Source organism: Ahaetulla prasina, chromosome 7, assembly GCF_028640845.1.
Source record: "Ahaetulla prasina isolate Xishuangbanna chromosome 7, ASM2864084v1, whole genome shotgun sequence".
Lineage (NCBI taxonomy): Eukaryota > Metazoa > Chordata > Lepidosauria > Squamata > Colubridae > Ahaetulla > Ahaetulla prasina.
This window is the reverse complement of record NC_080545.1, coordinates 56,216,816-56,236,839: the sequence shown is the minus strand read 5'-3', so window position 1 is coordinate 56,236,839 and position 20,024 is coordinate 56,216,816. Positions and strand designations below refer to the sequence as shown.

At 32.0% G+C, this 20,024-nt stretch overlaps 1 protein-coding gene across 2 annotated transcripts in view; it reads right to left on the bottom strand.

The window, feature by feature from the left end:
• LRRIQ1 (leucine rich repeats and IQ motif containing 1) overlaps positions 1-20,024 on the bottom strand; it is a 114,770-nt gene that overhangs the window by 71,763 nt on the left and 22,983 nt on the right. For both annotated transcript variants that reach the window (XM_058191446.1, XM_058191445.1), the window contains exons 9-12: positions 19,551-19,703; positions 17,326-17,476; positions 12,292-12,485; positions 11,006-11,133 (exon numbers count right to left, since the gene is read on the bottom strand). In XM_058191446.1, the coding sequence (XP_058047429.1) occupies positions 11,006-11,133; positions 12,292-12,485; positions 17,326-17,476; positions 19,551-19,703 (626 nt within the window). The remainder of the gene's footprint in view (positions 1-11,005; positions 11,134-12,291; positions 12,486-17,325; positions 17,477-19,550; positions 19,704-20,024) is intronic.

Sequence of the window (20,024 nt, the reverse complement as noted above, 5' to 3'; positions counted from 1 at the left end):
TATACATATTTGTCATATTAATACCCAAGTATTTTATTTTCCACTCAACCTTAAAAGCCATTTTATTCATCAATTCTATTTGATCTTGTATTTTTATATTTTTATCCACATCTTTCTTTTCTATTTGCTCATCTTAAAACCTGCTGATGTACTTTATCAAATTTTTAGTTTTCCTGATACATAAATTCCCTTTAAAAGATCTTCTAAAAACCAAGCCATTTGCAAAGTTTCTCAATTTGTAAGATTTTTTAAAAATAATCTTTAGGCTCATAATCCTTTCATCTTGTCTTATTCACTTCAATTCAATATTTCAAGAAAAGAAGAGAGTATTATGAGCAATCTTCTCTTGTTGAACTACTTACTGTAAGATACTAGGGATTCTTTATGTCTTTTGCTGTTGTTAGTTGCAAAGTCATGTCTGACCCATCGCGACCCCATTCCTCCAGGCCTTCCTGTCCTTAACCATCCTTTGGAGTCCATTTAAGCTCACGCCTACTGCTTCAGTGACTCCATCCAGCCATCTCGTTCTCTGTTGTCCCCTTCTTCTTTTGCCCCCAATCTTTCCCAGCATTAGGCACTTCTTCAGTGAGTCCTTCCTTCTCATTAGGTGGCCAAAGTTTCATCTTCAGGAGTTTCATCTTCAGGACCTGGCCTTCTAAAGCGCAGTCAGGGTTGATCACCTCTAGGACTGACTGGTTTGATTGCCTTGCAGTCCAAGGGACTTACAGGAGTCTTATCCAGCACCATAGTTCAGAGGCCTCAATTCTTTGGTGCTCAACTTTCACAGCCGTACATTGCAACTGGGAAAACCATAGCCTTGACTATACACACTTTTGTTGGCAGGGTGATGTCTCTGCTTTTTAGTATGCTGTCTAAATTTGCCATAGCTTTCCTCCCCAGGAGCAAGAGTCTTTTAATTTCTTTGCTGCAGTCCCCATCTGTGGTGATCTTGGAGTCCAGGAAAATAAAATCTGTCACTACCTCAATTTCTTCCCCATCTATTTTCCAGGAATTGAGAGGGCCAGATGCCATGATCTTAGTTTTCTTAATGTTGAGTTTCAAGCCAACTTTTGGACTCTCCTTCTTCACCCATATCAAGAGGCTCTTTAGGTCCTCTTCACTTTCTGCCATTAGAGTGGTATCATCTGCATATCTGAGGTTGTTGATATTTCTGCCAGCAATCTTAATTCCAACTTTTGATTCATCCAGCCCTGCCTTTCTCATGAAGTGTTCTGCATATAAATTAAATAGGCAGGGCGACAGTATACAGCCTTGCCTGACTCCTTTCCCAATTTGGTTCTGTGTCCAGTTCTCACTGTTGCTTCTTGACCCACATATAGGTTTCTCAAGAGACAAATAAGATGGTCTGGTACTCCCATCTCTTTAAGACTTGCCACAATTTGTTGTGATCCACACAATCAAAGGCTTTAGCATAGTCAATGAAGCAAAAGTAGATGTTTTTTTGGAATTTATTTATTTATTTATTTATTTATTTATTTTGTCACAACATCATACAAAAAGATTATATAGTATATACACATATAAACATATATAGGAAGAAGAAAAGAAAAACAATAGGACAGGAACGGTAGGCACGTTTGTGCGCTTATGCACGCCCCTTATGGTCCTCTTAGGAATGGGGTGAGGTCAATAGTAGAAAGTTTTTGGTTAAAGCTATTAGGATTATGGGAAGAGACCACAGAGTCAGGTAAAGTATTCCAAGCACTGATGATTCTGTTGCAGAAGTCATATTTTCTGCAATCTAGATTAAAGCGGTTTACATTAAGTTTAAATCTATTGGTTGCCCTTGTATTATTGCAATTAAAGCTGAAGTAGTCTTTGACAGGAAGGACATTACAATAGATGATTCTGTGAGTTAAACTTAGGTCTTGTCGAAGGCGACGGAGTTCCAAGTTTTCTAAGCCTAGGATTTCTAGTCTGGTGGGATAAGGTATTTTGTTGTTTTCAGAGGAATTCTGTAGCTTTCTTCATGATCCAGCATAAGTAGGCAATTTGATCTCTAGTTCCTCTGCCTCTTCGAAATCTTGCCTGTACTTCTGGTAGTTCTCAATCCAATACTGCTGTATGTGAAATGAGTGCAATGGTGCGATAGTATGAACATTCTTTGACATTGCCTTTCTTTGGAATTGGAATGTAAACTGACTTTTTCCAATCTTGTGGCCACTGTTGAGTTTTCCAAATTTGCTGGCAAATTGAGTGTAGCACTTTTACTACATCGTCTTTTAAGATTTTGAAGAGCTCTTTTATGTCTACTGCGTGCTATAATTTTATTTTATCCATTTTATAAATTCTCTACAAAATTCATTTCTTCCAAAGGTTTGAATAGAAAATCCAATTCAGATTGTTCAATATTTTCTTTGCATACAATTAAGATGTTCAAAATATTCTAAAATATATAGCACAATTCTATGTTGTCTTTTAACTATTTTAGATAAAAACCCATATTATCTTCATGAGTAAGTTCTTGTAACATTATTTACAATCTATCAACTAGGATCATTGTGAATAATTTAAAATAATTCAATAATTATACTGGTCAAATCCTGTCATACTTTGGGTATTAATGCTAAATTTGCATCTTTCTAAATCATCTAAGTGTTGAGCATCTTTCCACCATTAAAATAAAATTCATCGTATTTTGCAAAAGTTGCATACATTTATCCTCAAAACATTTATTATAAGAGCCTGATAACCCAGAATATCATGCCATTTATTCAAATCTCATCACATTTACTTTGATGAGAAATGCTTATCTTCACTGGAGATTTCTTTAATTTTTTTCTTTTTAATGTCATCTGAAATAATCTGTGTTTTCTCTTGGCTGTTCTTTTTAAAACTTTAAATGAAGAATTAATGTAGTTATTATAAAAAGCTATACAATATACATGTTTAGTAAAAGTAATAATCAGTCAACAAAAGACCTCAATTATTGTGGCCTCAAACACACACACACACACACACACACAAAATCCTTTTCTATTAGCCCACTTATAGATTTCCAAAGTATTTAATAACAATTTGGTATGTTAAAAATACACATGTTTTTAATCTGTTCTACAACAAATATTTTCATACCTATGTACCATAAGGTTTGAGCTCAGGATCACCTGAAGGGATGATGACAAGACTGAATAACTAAATTAAATTAAAGAGACATCTCCTTACAACTAAAAATAGAGAAAAATTTAAGTAACTTGGACATGCACATAGTTTTATTATAGCAGTTAATGCTATCCCTTTTAAGTACACATCTAAATGAAAGTGAACTATCAATAAGATAAAAACATTTTAAAATCTTTAAAATGAGTACAACATTTATAAATCTGGATCACAGAAATCATGAATAAATGTAAAATCCAATTTATAGGAAACAAGATAACAAAGAAGACATCATAACAGGTAGCAGTACCTATCTGACATTGACTGGTCTCCAAAAAACCAAATAGGGCTAGATATGGGTTAGATATGGTTAGTATTTAGGTAGCGAACAGCAGGGCATTTCAGGGCTGAAGACAAAAATGGGTAGTTGAAAACTTACAAAGAACAAAATGTCAAATTGCTTTTATATTTTGCTAAGAAAACATTGTAGATGAAAGCATGATTAACACAGATGTATCTGTGTAATCTACACGGACCAAGCTCAATTTAAAATAGCTGTAAAAATATAATACTACATAGCCGTAAAAACATATAATACTATGTAAGAAAATTATACACTACTATTTATTTTCATTTGACAAATCTATGGAAGAGAACTGCAACTAAAGGGAAACGTAAACTTCTCCAAGGAATAGTTACTCTAACAGGTCGCAAAGCAGATGAAGAAAAAGAGAGGAAACATTATGTTGCTTCTTGAGTTAATTTGCCAGTCCTTCATTTGAAGTTTTCTGACACCTCCACAGGTTACTTGTTTCTCACAGCAAATCATAATATGAATTATACATTGAAAATGGATTCTGTGTTTGCTTTTGTTCATCCCACCCTCATCTTTTTCTTTGGTATCAAGTCTTTTACATTTTAAACCTAAATCTAGGCATTGTTATTCTACTCTTCCTTATCAGGAAGATTTTTGAACTTTAAGGTGACACAAAACAGGTATTTTTTTTAAAAAAAGAAGAAAGGAAGGAAGGAAGGAAGGAAGGAAGGAAGGAAGGAAGGAAGGAAGGAAGGAAGGAAGGAATTGAAAATTTGGTGTACTGAACCTGAATATATATATAGAGTTTTTATAATTGTGTCATTGTTTAGGTATCATAATATAGGGTTCTTTGTTTATCAATGTATCTGAGATTCATTAACTGAAAATCAGCTGGATTGAACATCACACATCTTTAATTCTCTTTTGTCTTTATGCTTCTGTTTATTCTACAGTGGTGTCATATTATCTATTGTTTCTAAACCTAATTGAAAAGCACTGCAAGTGTTAATTATTAAAAACTGCATTTTGTTTATTTCAAATATATGAAATTTGATCAGAGATTACTGAAAATATTTAGTGATGGAAAGGAATATCGCCAATCTATTATTCTAAGTAAGTTTTGTTAAAAATGGTGGCAACTTTTTCTTACCTCCAATTTGCAGGATATACCTAAAGTTTAAAACCATTTTCTTTTGATTTTCTGCTAATCCTTCACTGATTTTTTCAGCAAAAATAACTCAGTAATGAATTATCTGCTTAAAGTGTATTTAAAATTCATTCTTATAGGTAATTGTGAATTCTGAAAGGTAGATTCTGGGAGATGAGACATAATACTTTGCATGTGATTTGCTATTTTAAACTGATATTTAGTTTTGATAAATGTTACAACATTCCCCAAATTCGTAAAGAGAGAAACTAATATAAATGGAAAACTATAATTATGGAAGATGGAAGCTTTTGTAGAGGATAGATTGTAAGGCAATATTTGTGAGATGTTTCAGATACAGGTCAATTTATCCTTTCTTTCCAAATGTTATATTTACTCCATCTGCAAAAATTGCAGATTGACAGTTTATAATTTTGGACAGAACAATTAACAGTAATGCTCAGTAAAGTGTTTAATGAAGCACATCCATTACTAAAAACTGAAATTATGGCTATCATGAATTATAGAGGCTTAATTACTTGGAACAGTTTGGCAGCTGATAACTCAAATTTTGATTTGATGATGTTCCTTATTCAAACATATTTTATGGTGAGTGTACTATTTATTTGTAAAATAAGTATTGTCTATGCAGTAAAATTATAGACCAAAGTAAAAAGAAGAACTTAATTTGAGTAACTATCTGCTTGGCAAATTTCACATCATATATTACGTTTTAATAATGGCATTTAGAGTAGTATGATGTAGAAAACTCATTGGTTAACCTATTTTTTAATATAAAGTTCATATTGTGTGCTCTATTTTAAATAATAAGATCCTTTTCAGTTTGTCATTCTATAGTTTCCTTTTCACTGGCGGTCTTTGTCCTTTTCTTTTTTCTTTTAAAGGAAAATTCAAACCAGAAAAACAAAAGACATTACAGAAAACTTAATACCACTTGACCTTGTCCCACTAGCCCTGGGCTTTAAAAGGATATAAATTACAAAGACGACACAAAACCAAAAAGATATTTTTTAAGAATCCAATAGCTTCCTTTTTCTGGTATCATTTAAACTCAAAACACTCACAAAAAATGGACAGTTAGCAACACAAGTATAAAAAAAAGTAAAATTGAAATATACTTGAAATCACACATATGCAGAAGAGGAAAAAAAGTTTCATAAAGTCTACAATAAACATATTAAACATGCCCTGGATCCAAAATACAATTACTGTTTGCCTGCTTGATGCCAGCAGGTTTTCCATGATACCAACAGATTTTTCTTCCAAAAAGTAAAGTTTAAACATTAGATCTTTGAGATGACTTGTTAGATTATTTATAATGATAGCATATTCATTTTAACAATTAATTAAAGATATACAAATAGAATAATTTATAAATTTAAAAGGCAACAACCTTTCCTTTAACAAAAAGGAATAAACTAACATGTATTTTATTTTGAGTTTCACGTAACACATTTTGCAAATTATTCAGTAGGGTAATATAACAATTCAAATGAATATTTTAGTTCGAATTCTAAGAGATACACACATGGTTAAGGCTTCAATGTTAGACCAATTTCTAAGTTGAAGATAAATCTCACTGAACTTAGTTTTAGTGAGATGCAGAATTATAGAATTTTAAGAGGCAATATCGCCCTTTGACTCTATTCTCATAGAAACAAACAACATTCCCAGTAGAAGGCTATTGTTTCTTGAATGTTTCTCTCTGGTTAAGTGATTTATGCTGAAATAAAGACCTTTCTTCTCAAATACTAAATCTTCCTGTAACTTAAATATATATTTTATATAGCATACGGAATAAAAGAGAGAGGATTGTGACCTTCTTTTGATAACTTTTCAGGTATTGCATAGAACTATAGTATCAGAAAAGGGACCTCCGAGTTTGTAATGAATAGGTAATTCCCCACTTCCCGAGAAGAGACATGGCAAACCTTACTCTTCTTCATTCAACCAGGCACCCATTAAACATAGCTGTGAAAGCCACATTTCTTTTGCAAGCTGGTGAGGAGGCTTGGTCAAAGCATTTCCTTTCTCCAGGAAGATAGGCAGTGCCAGTGGAAAAGTTGCCACAATTAGAAACTGCAACATGCACCTGAGCAGGAAACAGGCATGGTCAAGGCCATAGCCAAGAGGGTCACCTACTAGTATTGTACTTTTCCTCCGGGCATCTCCCTGCTCAGTACAGGATCCACTAAAACAGTCCTTCTCAACTATTTTACCCTGAAGGTACCTTGAAATAATTGCATAAGAGTTGGGGAAAAAAATGAAAACGTCATAACACAATTCACTTCTCACCGACACAATCATATTTTACAACATTTACAACAAAACAGCAAGATCGCAGCTGAGTTGTCTATATAAAAATTATCTCCACTGTTAAATACATTGTACAGTATCTAAAGTTCAAAAAGCATTTTTGCCTCAATGACAAAAAGAAAGGATATTCTAAAGCATTTTTAATAAATGGCCATTCACTTTGTGTTTGCAAGCCTAATTAAGGAGAACTCACAACTTCAGGCGGCAGCATGTTTGACTGGCCAACAGCCAGAAATTTCCTCTCACATTCTAGCCTAAACCTCCTTTGCACTTTTTACTAAAGGGTTTTGCTTCTATTCTCTTCTTCCTATATAATCATTCCTACTGTATTACATCATTTCATAATATTTAAAGAATGCTATCGTATTCCACATCACTCTTATCTGACTGACTCTACTGAATGCCTTCAATTTTATTTCATAGGAATTAATTTTTTAATTTATGAATAAAACTACTACTAGCAGGATTCAGGACGAGATTTTTTTCATCTACTGATGTCATTGGAAAACCCGCCAAATTCTCAATAGAAACATACACTATATGATGGATTTACTCTTGCCTGAAAAATACTAACTTCTGAGAACTGCAGGCCACAAAGCACCAGCTATGGTAAGCTGTTAATGATCAGGATATATTCTGGTTCAGCCAAGGGGTAGCAGCAGTTGTGCACATACTGTTTCACTAGCTGATAATAAGGCTAATTTAATATGCTTATATATTACTTTCTCTATGAAATAGTAATTTAAGTAATAGAATCTAATTAAAAAATCTATAAGAGGGCCACTTATTAAATATACGGAGGACTTTGAAAAATGGGTAACTAGTGATCAGGTGTCTGCAGAGGCAAGGGAGGGAACTGATGAAAGCAGTGTGGTGCCATTGTGATGCAAATTATACCTCCTTTAAATATCTATCATGGCATTATTTACATATATAAAGAGGTTGAACCTACATTAAGAGGGTATGACACCATTTTTTATCATATTGCCAAAAGTAATGGAGCTTGCAAATATAAATATAAACAATATAAAATTATAAAGCTATTTAACATGTATTATTTTAGTATGTTATTCATAAGAATTCTGAGGACCTATTGATTTCTAAGCTTGTTTAGCACAATAGTGCAAAAGAATTGAAAAACATGGCATGCTGAAAGATAAGAATTAGGTTCTTAAATTAATTAACTGCACAGACAATCCTCAATGACTGAGAAACTCCAATGAAAAGATTCTGGTTTTTATTGACAAAAATTGATTTATGCAATTCTTATTTATGTATTGTTAACATATACTACCATCTAAGTAGAATCCTAGTTATTTCAGCCTTGCAAATTTAGAATGAATTGGAATCAACTGTAGCATTCAAAAAGATAATTTACTTGCTGGCCCCAAATACTGGTTTGTACAGTATTTGGGGCCAGCAAGTAAACAAACAAATAGATCATAGTATGTGAACAGAACCATAAACCTTTGAAACTATTTTCTATTTGGGGGAAAAACACCTCTTATAGTGAGTTATACAAATAATTCTCAATGTTCTAACAATGATAGTGAGTCAAATGGGTGTATTGTCCAATTATTTGCATTTAAAATATATTTGGAATGTCAGCAATGTTTCCAGAAATATTTAGGCATTACCAGTTGAATTATGATTAATAAACTTTATTTGGCATCATATTAACATTTAAAATGCATTTTCCTAAACTAAAGATGAAGACTTGTTTTTATTTATCACTTGCAAATTTGACTTTTTTATTTGGATCTTTAATCTTAAGAAATATATGGATTCAGAATCCTAACATTAATAAGGATTTCCTGCAATCAACAAAAGAGGAAAAGACAGTCAATGCACACTCTAGAGAAAAAAAATCCCACAATTGTAGGATAAAAGCAAAGGAACAGCTTTTCTTTCAACAGCTTATTTCATTACATTCAGTCCTTTCTGTATAGAACATCCAATCACTTATGCCATAGAAAAGCATATGGAGCTGCTTAGAACATAGTCATATTGATAAGGCAAGCACAAATATCAGCTACTGATATTACTTTTTTTACTGCTTTAATCAGCATTTTGCTAATACTGTCATCCATTCTAGCTGTATCTACAGTCATGGCTATTCATTTTGTCCTCATTCTCACTTTTGCCTAAATGATTTATGTTAAAGATGTTGACATATAGAGCAGACTTAGGGAAAGCTTTTGCTACTAGAAATGTCAGCCAGATATCTGCTCAATGATTATGACAAAGTGCTTCCTTCCACACAACAGGAAGTACTTCACCAGCTGTCAACTGTAACACAGAGCATCAAAAAGAATGGTAAAGGGGGGATGGTATGAGAGTTTCATAAACTGGAATATATAAGACAGCCTATAGGTTGGTAGTACAGCATAAAATTTATATCCAGAAGATCCTGGGCTCTTTTAATTTCCAACTTTAAAAGAAAGTCTGAAAAAGAAGATCTGGAAAATATCCCTGTCAGAAAAATGCATCCACATCTCCTTCAAATGATGTTTTGTTCAGATCAGAAAAAAAATAAAATAGATAAGAAATGCAATAATGTTCAATACAAAAAGCAAAAATTTAAAAAAATACCGCTATGTATAACCCGCCTCTTTCAAAGATTTTTGAGACTCAAACTGCATTCATATTCTGTTTGAGGGTAAGCCCTTTTGAATTCAGTTTGACTTACTTCAATCCTATGCACATTTATTTGAAAGTAAGCTACATTTCGCACAATCGAATCTCTTTCTGAATAGACATCTTAGATTTGTGCTATGAATTTTCACAGAATGACAGAAGTTGTATGCCATCAATCCATTATAGATTTTTAGTTACAAAAATCAATTGAATGTAGAGTAGGTACAATGTCATTATTTTGTTTTAAATACAGTATATGACAAGTTGTATTTTGAATACTATAGTGTTAGGGATTCTAAGTCTACAATAAAAGTGAACCCATAACCTAGTACAATTTTGGTTATGACATATTTATTAGTTTAAATTATGAAAACTTGTTACTGTGGTAAAAATGTTAGTAGTAAATAAATGAAAAAGTAACATGAACCATGATTTATTTACCATAATATAGATTTAATTTCTATAGGACTCCCTATTTAATCAAACCAGAGTAGAATTTTTATTTTTGCACATAATAATTCAAGTTTTTTTTTTAATTTTTTTTATTTGAATTTATATCCCGCCCTTCTCCGAAGACTCAGGGCGGCTTACATTGTGTAAGGCAATAGTCTCATCCTATTTGTATATTTATATACAAAGTCAACTTATTGCCCCCCCAACAATCTGGGTCCTCATTTTACCTACCTTATAAAGGATGGAAGGCTGAGTCAACCTTGGGCCTGGTGGGACTCGAGCCTGCAGTAATTGTAATTGCAGGCAGCTGTGTGTTAATAACAGGCTGCATTAGCCTGGTGAGCCACTTCCCAGCCCTAAGTGCTAAAAAAGATAGCTAAGTTATATTTCCAACAAAACCAGGACCTACTTCATATTTCTATTTTTATTAAAGATATCTAGCTAATAATAAATCCAATTTTGCAATTTATTTCATTTTATAACAGGCAATTATAGAGCGACAGCTCAGATGTGGATTAACAGAAATCACTTACTAATGGATATACCACATTGCTTTACTGTAGATGAGCCCCTTTACCACATTTCTTACTACTCAATTAGTTTTTATGATAGTTTAACATCTTGGCTGAATACCTTTACATTTAACTTATCCAGTTACCATTAGCAAATAATAATTCTATACAAACGAAAAAGCAGACTACAGGGATTCTGCCAATCCTTTCGGTTTATATCAAAATTTGATGTATCAGAGTTACAGTACATGAAGCTCCAAAAATAATTCAAGCTATGCATGGCCTTCAGCCTAAAATAAGTTGTATTTTCATGCCTTATATACTAATAATTTAAATCCAGTGAAAGCTTGTAACTTCATTCAAACCTGGCTGCTAAAATGTCAATAACTTGCATTCCCATGCTGGCAGTTAGAGGAAAAATATAGGGTACTAGTCTCTCTTTTTTTTTAACTGCTTTCTGCCAATACAATGTGTTAATTTTACCTGTTTTGTGAGATGAAAAGTATCTGTAGCAAAGGCAGCCAGTAGTCAGTAAATTTTCCCAATCTGGATATGTTATTGTCTTCCAAATATAATTCTCTTAGCAAAACATGATTTTCCAACTTCGGGAACTAAATATAAATTAGTAATTAACAAAACAATGCAAGAGTAGCTGATTTTTTTTCCTCCATAAATTTTTTTAAATTTTTTTTCCTCCATAAATAATCCTTATGTACTAATTTACTTAATGCAAATCGTATATCAGTTACAGGTAATAGGGCAGTAATCTTAAATGCAACTATTACAGCAAAAAGCTATCAAATTCATAGTTTCGATTAAGTCTCTAATATAAAGGTGAAGTGATGGAACGGGAATGTGTTCCATTATAATACCATTTGACTTACCTCAAATTCCAGAAAAAGATAGATCAGTTACCTTGATTATCACAAGCATAGTTTAGAGACATTTTAAAGTTTAAGCATGATGCAAGAACTAAATTTACTGAATCACTTCTATACGAAAGCTGAAATTCCTTCTCTCCAAGACACAAATTTCCAGCTACTACACATCTCTCTCAGAGGAGAATATTCCTTATCTTCAAATATTTGCTTCATTCATAACTTTTTCAGTTATCTGATATGCTTTTGACACTTAATCGAAAACAGAAATTGCATTTTAATTGTCACACTGAAGTGCATATAAGAACATTAACATATTGCCAATTTGTTACTCAGGCTTCTTTTCGCTTGCTGTGAAATTCATGACATATTCAAACGTTTATTTTAAAAAGTCAGTAGTTACTTCTGGCAACAGTAGCTAGTGAAATGATAATTCATGTACTATGCATGTATTTGTGTGTGCATGTTTCTCTTCATAAATTTATATCACTGTGTCTATAATATATATCTGTCCTCAATTCTTTTTACTCACATGTCTGCTTACATCATTATGTCAACAAACAGATATTCGCTCATACTTTTTTAACAGTGCTGCTGTAATATAACTCATGACATAAAATGGAATTCTAAATTATGGATTCCTTTTGAAGTAAAATATAAAATATGAAATGTTACTTGGAAAATGAAATTGTACAAATCCTTTCCAAGACAATAAAATACCCTCAAATTAAGAAAAAGGTGCCCTCTTTTTTGAACAAGGAGTTTATCTAAAATGAAATGTATTATCCAAAAATAAAGGAAAAGTGCTTTTTAAAGAGGGTATTACTAGATTTCCTTCTATACACATTTCCTTAATTATTTAGTTTTACCATAGAGCATCTAGTTTTTTACCTCATTGAGATTATTTCCTTGTAACTTCAGAATCTGAAGAAGACCACAGTTTTCAATGCCTTCAATATGAGTGAGATGATTAAAGGAGCAATCTAGATATAGCAGAGTTGGAGTAGCAGAGAGCCCTTTTGTACTGATCAATTGATTGTGATCCACAGCCAGTCGCTGGAGTTGTTTCAATGTCTCCAAGCCTCCTAAAAACAAAAAATCATATTGTATAATGTATTGAAATTAATTGTATTTGATTAATTTATTTATAATGGTATTCTGTTTGGTTTTAATATTTTTTTAAAATAAAATATGCTCATAAAATAAATCTTCCATACTATGATTATTATTCAAATTCTCTTGAAACCAGAAGAGAATTTTGTGTGCAGCTTAGTATCTGCACACAGTGTGTTTCATTTTCTATTTTTGAAATTATGTACCATTGTATTATTCATGAAAAACAAATGCATTTCTTTAGAATGTATGTTTTGTTCCTCAACAAATTCTTATTCCACATTTCATGATTAAAACTTACCCCAAATGACAACAGTACAGAAAATCAGTTTGATTTTTGTTATCTGTACTTCGTCTGCATAAACCTTCCAGACAAGTACATCCTAATCACATTAGACTTGATGACTGAGTCTGACTATTGGGAAGAAATCTACCGCACAGTCATTATATCACAAAACAATATAATGTAAAGGAAAAAAGAATTTTATAATAGATCCTGAATGCTGAACAAAGAAAGAGGAAGAAATGTTAAACGTTAATACAATAATACGTTAATATGTAATAATACGTTAATATCTAAGATTATGCTGCACTGTGAAAATTACAAGGACTTTTCTTAATAGAGAAAAACTATTTAAGCTAAAAACTAAAATATTAATTTTTTGTATATTTTAATCTTGACCACTTTACTTATGAGGACATAATTTTAGATGTGCTTCTGATTTTATCCCCCAGATTTGCACAATCTTGTGCAAATCTTGTTGAATTGTCTGAAATAAAAAAAGGTTCAGAAGCTAACCAGCACCACCTAGTGGATTCATAAAATACAACACTAGAACAAAAGTAGTCATTTAGATTTGGTAGAAGGATGTTGAACTATTTCATCTGAACTTCCAGTTAGGAAAAAGAAATTGGAAATACAAATGCACATCCACAGACACTTCCTGAGATGATATTACAACAAATTTCTTCCTTCTATTCTAACGTATTGTTTTGGCTTTCTACACAAAATAGATATTCCTCAACGGTTGTTATGAAGGTCAAATTAAGTAAGATTATACATTAATACAAATAATTAATAAAAGACATGGGGAAAACTTTTCATTCCCCCCCCAACACAAAATAAAAATTTCCTCTCAAAATCATTAAAGGGGGCTATGTGGGTGAGCTCCTTTCTACCCTGATACATTTGTTTTCTGCAACAAACAACACAAAGAGCCTTTGGAGAGGATCTTCAGAAGGAAAATCTTGATCATCTTTGATACCGATGAAAATTAGCTGATAAAATGTTATTTTGAAGAAATTCAGTACTCTCACATCTATGCTATTTTTAAAATAATTGATTTGAAATACAGCTGATAGATTCACCAAATTTCTTTAGAAATCTTTCATAACAAATAGGTTTTCTTAACAACTACATTTTTATCACTTTTCTAAAGTCCCCTCTTTAGTTTCAGAGGATTTAGAAATAAAAGAAACACTAAAAATTAGTAAGGTGACTAAGATAATATTAAGCCTTATTTTAAAGTGATAGCTTCACAATTTCCAGTACTGTGTAACTGTGGAAAATTCTATTGGATTTAGACATGAAAGGAGTGGAATACAAGCATATTTATGTGTGAGTCCATGTTTTTTTAAATGATCAATATATTTATGTATAACATGAAATGTAAGTCACACAGCCTACCAACAAGACCTCCTCAAAGCAGCTGATGTTGAAGACAGAAAACAAATTGGTTTTCTTCAAATTCTACTTTTTTATTCAGACTCTTCTCATGTATAAGCACAGTGTTTTCATTATATATACAGACAGGACAAGAGGCTTTTAAACTGTTGGCTGGGTAGGTTTCATAGCCAAGACACATTAATTTGTATTATGCCATTTTCATATTAAACTTTCAGATATTCTACCTAAGGAAACCCATCCAAAACAAGAAATCCCTTACAGCAGAACTGGCACTGAAGACAGATTGAATGTAGATTCCAACATTTCAGTTGGTCCATGTTATTGGTTTACCTTGGATTTCTGATTTTTGACATTTAATGAACACCAACATTCATTAGAAGCTTGTGGCTAAGAAAACGATGTCATTTTAACATGAGTAATAACAAAATCATAGCAAATGGAATTGACTGTTTAAAATTGTTAAATGTAAAGCATCTAACTGTTAAGATTAATATACTCAGTAAAGACTAATGTTTTTAATAACCATTAAACTCTATAGTTTTTTACATACTACAAAACGTAATTTTCTCATATAAAAAGCTTTTTTTACAGATACATTCAGATCTCATATTTGTCTTACTTATTTCTTGAATTATTTATAATCATAATACATTTGTGTTAAATATTCTTATGGTTTGTATAATGTTGTGAAATCAGAGTTATAGCTATGGGATGGGTGGCCATATAAATAATTTAAGTAAATAATTAAAAATATTTTCAACCTGTATTACTGCTTATCAGACATTATGCCCTTAACAATAATTATTATTGTTTAAGTTGTATTTAACTTAAAAATAATGCAATTAAAGATTAATGCATAGATTAGCATGTATAAAGCAAAAACAAAACACAAAACATCACTGTCCTTTACAACTTATTTTAAACAGTCTCTGTTGATTATTTGAGACACTTTAAAATAAAAGGTAGGCACTGGGGTGTAATGTCCATTTTGAACCATAGCTAAGTATCTCAGAAGAATAATCCACAATAAGATGCATGCATCAAGAAAAAATGTTCCACTTATACATGTTAGGTTTGTTCTATTCGGTGTTTGGCATAAGATGTATGGTGTATTCTTCACCTGAATTTTATATCTGTTGCATATTTATTTAATTTATCTGTGGATTTTTTTCATTTTTGTGGGATGATACAGTATCCCGATTGTGACTGATCATATTTAAATTGACAGATTTACACTAACAATTCAGATGTACAGGTAATTCTCGACTTACAACCATTCATTTAGTGATCATTTGAAGTTATAATGGTGCTGAAAAAGTGACTTATGACTGGTTTTCAGACTAACTACTATTGCAGAATCCCCATGGTCACATGTTCAAAATTTGGGCAGTTTACAATTGGTATAATATATTTACAACAGTTGCATTGTCCCAGGGTCATGTGATAACCTTCTGTCAAGCAAAGAAAAGGGGGGGGGAGCCAGATTCACCTAATAAATGCACGATTCATTTAACAATTGCAATGATTTGCTTAACAACCATGGCAAAATGATCATAAAATGGGGCACAACTCACTTAACAACTCTCTCGTTTAGCAATGCAAATTTTGGGCTTCATTGTGGTCATAAATCAAGGACATTTTATATATATTATTCTATATGATCAAAAAAAGGACTCAAAGCTGGAATCAGATATTTTCAACAGTTGTCATTAAAATCCCATACATGCAGATTATGATTTGAGGACTTTACCCTACCTAGTGGTAGGGAACAAAAAGCTCAATGTAAAGAGCATTACAAAAAGACAGGAATAGGTGGGACAGGAATTTCTTTCAGTCAACGCCATACTCATTGGGGGGTCAGGCAGCATATAAGTCTAAATAACAATATTTACCTTACCTTTATCAGAGATCCTTGGGGAGGACTCAATAGATGAATAAAAATGCCAAATCCAGTCTAAATATCTAGCTGACTGTGCAACCAACCATAATAATAAAATATTTCCTCCTCCTTCTCCTCCTTGAATATTTAAGACAGTTGATATGAATATGGGAATGGACTAGTTAAGTGGTCAAACTGAAAACTATTGTTTCTTTAACTGCATACTTTCTGGGTGTTTTCCATACTATATTGATGAATAGCACACAAAATTGAAGAAGATATTTGCCAGGTTAGCCCTTAAAAAAAACTTCTTGCAACATAAGTGAGCAACTGCTTGGCTTCAAATGCTGATGATTTCAGCTTGTATATTTCCTGATCACAAGTCAAGTTGAATAGGGATATTGTAAGCTGAATCCTACCATCTGAAGGATCGTAAGATGCCCAATAGATAATACATTCAGTCCCATTTAAAATCTAAATTTGTACATAGCTATATACTCTAAAGAAAGAACAGAACCAAACCAAACCAAACAGAGCAGAACCAAACAGAACAGAACAACAGAGTTGGAAGGGACCTTGGAGGTCTTCTAGCCCAACTCTCTGTTCAGGCAGGAAATCCTATACCATCTCAGACAAATGGTTGTCCAATCTCTTCTTAAAAACTTCTAGTGTTGGAGCACCCACAACTTCTGGAAGCAAATCATTCCATTGATTAATTGTTCTAACTGTCAGGAAATTTCTCCTTAGTTCTAAGGTGCTTCTCTCCTTGACTAAATAGTTATTAAATACTATATTAGATAGTAATAATCATCTGCAGTTGTAAACAAACTAATTTCCATATTTTGTTTGCCTTTAACAGATCTTATAAACAAAGTATGCTATGTTTATTAAGCTACCAGACATACAGTTACACCCAAAATATATGTGGCAGAATAGAGATCCTCCACCAAAACTACTATGATTTTCTGTAATATTACATGCAAACTCTTCTTCCTTCATTATTAATTATTAATTAATTAATAATTATTATTAATTTGGAGAAAATCATGACCATACTTGAGAACTCAGTATCATTAAATCAATCCTACCTATTCAAAGCATACATCTTTTAAAAAAAGATATATTACAGAAAATAGATTTCAACAAATAGTAGGAATTTATTTTTCCTAAAACAGAAAATATTTTATATTTACATGAATTAATATGCTAAAGGTTGCAGCTCTATTATTTATAATTAGTATCTTACCAATTCGGGTTATTTTATTATAGGAAAGTTCAAGATTCAAGAGATTACTGCAGCCATATAAACCATGAAGTGATGAAATATTATTTTTGTTCAGAATTAGAATGCAGAGATTTTCTAGATTCTCACAATTAATCACCTGAATGTTGTTCTCCTATTTGGATGGGGGTGTGGAGGGGGAGAAAAAAAACAAAACAAAGACGTAAAAACAAAGACATAAAAACAAATTCAAGCTAAACAAAATGTATTCTATGTTTTAATCCCACGAGCATCTGTTCAGAATTAAGTCTCACTGAGCCAAGTATAATTTATTTATATATTTTAAATATATAATTTATTTCCATATCATCTTTTGTCAGTTGGCTTGGTACTTGGAATTGACTCCCATTTGAATAACATTTGGAATTAGGATGACAGTTTCTAATTTATAATGAAAAAGATTAAAATCATTAAAATCAGGCTGATTATAGTAATAATCTTAAAGAAATATTTAGACACAGTAGTATGTCATTCCGAACTGCATTACTTTCTTGTTAAACATTCTTCTCAAATTAGAACACTGATGCAAACATATCTAAGTTTCCAGTCATAATTTTCACATTTCAAATGTATTTAAATATATTCGTATCTCGATTGCTGCAGGCTTTAATGTAGCAAAATATTTGGAATAGTACTATTGTTTTTGTTGTGCAACTGTGAGTCCTTTACTCAAATATTTCTGGAAAAAAAATGCTATGAATTATAGGACAACGATTACATTTTAAATGCTTTGTAAGATTCTTCTGTTATCTGATCAATTTAAGCTATAAAAATTACACTATTTCCATTACTCTGACTTTTAATATGTATCTCTACCTTTCAAACAATAAGTAATAAGACATAAAATCAAAGTAGCATATATACGGTACAGCATGGCCTTTAGCATTCTTTCTATCCTCTTAGAAATAGCATTGATCTGTGTCACATCACTGGGAGAAAGTGACATGACACAGAAATTGCTACATTTTGAGTCACTGTCCGATTGTTTGTTTATTTTTCATAGGAATGATCAGAGGAATCTTCTGGATTATTTCTTTCTCTACTGCCCACAATTCAGTGCATTCTTTTGCCATCTAAAAAAGAAACTGCATCCAATATGTAATTCACTAGATACTCTGATAGCGTTCTCTAGAGCCATAGGCTGATTCAGTTCAGCACCCAGTGCATTTGGGAACTTCAAACTGGTAGAAGTAATCATAGTCCATTCCACTCTTGTTCCCAGCAGCCAGTATCTTAAGGCACGCTACAGTAAACATTACTGATTTGTTCCAGTTCAGACAACAAGAATAATTTAACGATTGGAGGCAGGATGTAAAGTCATGTTTACATAAATCCCCCTTTTGGGCTGAAGTATTAATGTTTTAAATAAAGATTCTCACTGTAAGCTTGGGAACATTTCTGGTTTTTTTTATCACCAGAAATACATACAACATTGTTCTCCAGTTCAGGGGAAATGGTTTGGATAGAGGAAGAGAAAACAAGATGTCACAGCTAAGTCTCAGTTTCTAAGCTTAATAGAAAATTGAGCCTTGTAGTCTCTTCAAATATTGAAAAAAATGGGAGATTTGCACACTAGATAGTATTACAGCTTCTCAAATTATACATATTGAAAGTATGCTTTAAAAAATAATTGCTGGGAATATTGGTAGTTATATTCATAAATACTACCAAATTTCATTTTATCTGGAAACCATTTACAGATGATAATTCTGTGCATGGACTTAAAGCACCTCCAAATTTAATTTTTTTCTTAACACAAAGCTTTAAAACATTAGAATTTTTTTTTATAAGAACAGGCTTTCTCAAATTAGAAAAAACTTATTTTACTTATTCTGAGTGATGATTTTTATTATTGTGGCTGCCTCTTCTAATTTTTATTTGATACTGAAAGATGTATTAAATTGCTAAATTGATATACTCTTTGAACATTATTATTCATTTTTATGCAGCTTGTAAATCTTTTTTATTTCTTTTCACTCCTTTCTTTGTTTATTTCTGATTTTTCTTCTTTTTCTTGGATGCACTTTTAAATATATATTAAAATGAAACAAAAAGATAAAAGATAAAAAGTAATTCTAATCCAGTTATAGTCTGCAAACATCACATTTACAACTCACTTTCACTATAGTTGGAAGAGATGGTTACAACTTAAAATAGTTTACTTCGACATACAGTAAAATACAAGGTACCTCTACATCTATATATTTCAAATCCTTGCAGTTGCTGAGTCCTTCCAAGGCAAGTAATCCACAGCGTCTAAGGCTCAAGAACTGAAGCTTTGCACATTGTGATAATGTGGACAGGCTGCAACCAGGCAAATCTTGAAAGTTAACTGTGGTCACCTATATGTATCCAATAGGAAATAAATAAATTTTGATAACATTTGAATTGGACAGCAATAAAAGTGGCAATTTTACATAGCTGAGCATGTTCTCTTAACAAACAGCTAGGAAAAATTCAAAACCGTACTTGTGGAAATTATTTCTAACCTTGATCAAGCAGATAATACTATTCAAACACATGAAATTACATTTATATGAAGCCAGTTGCCTGCCTAACTGAGTATTACCCACTCCTGAGTTGTGGAATCTATCTTTAGTCACTCATTCAGGCACTCATTTCTTCATGGTTAATAATATATTCCTATGAAAGCATGATGTTTG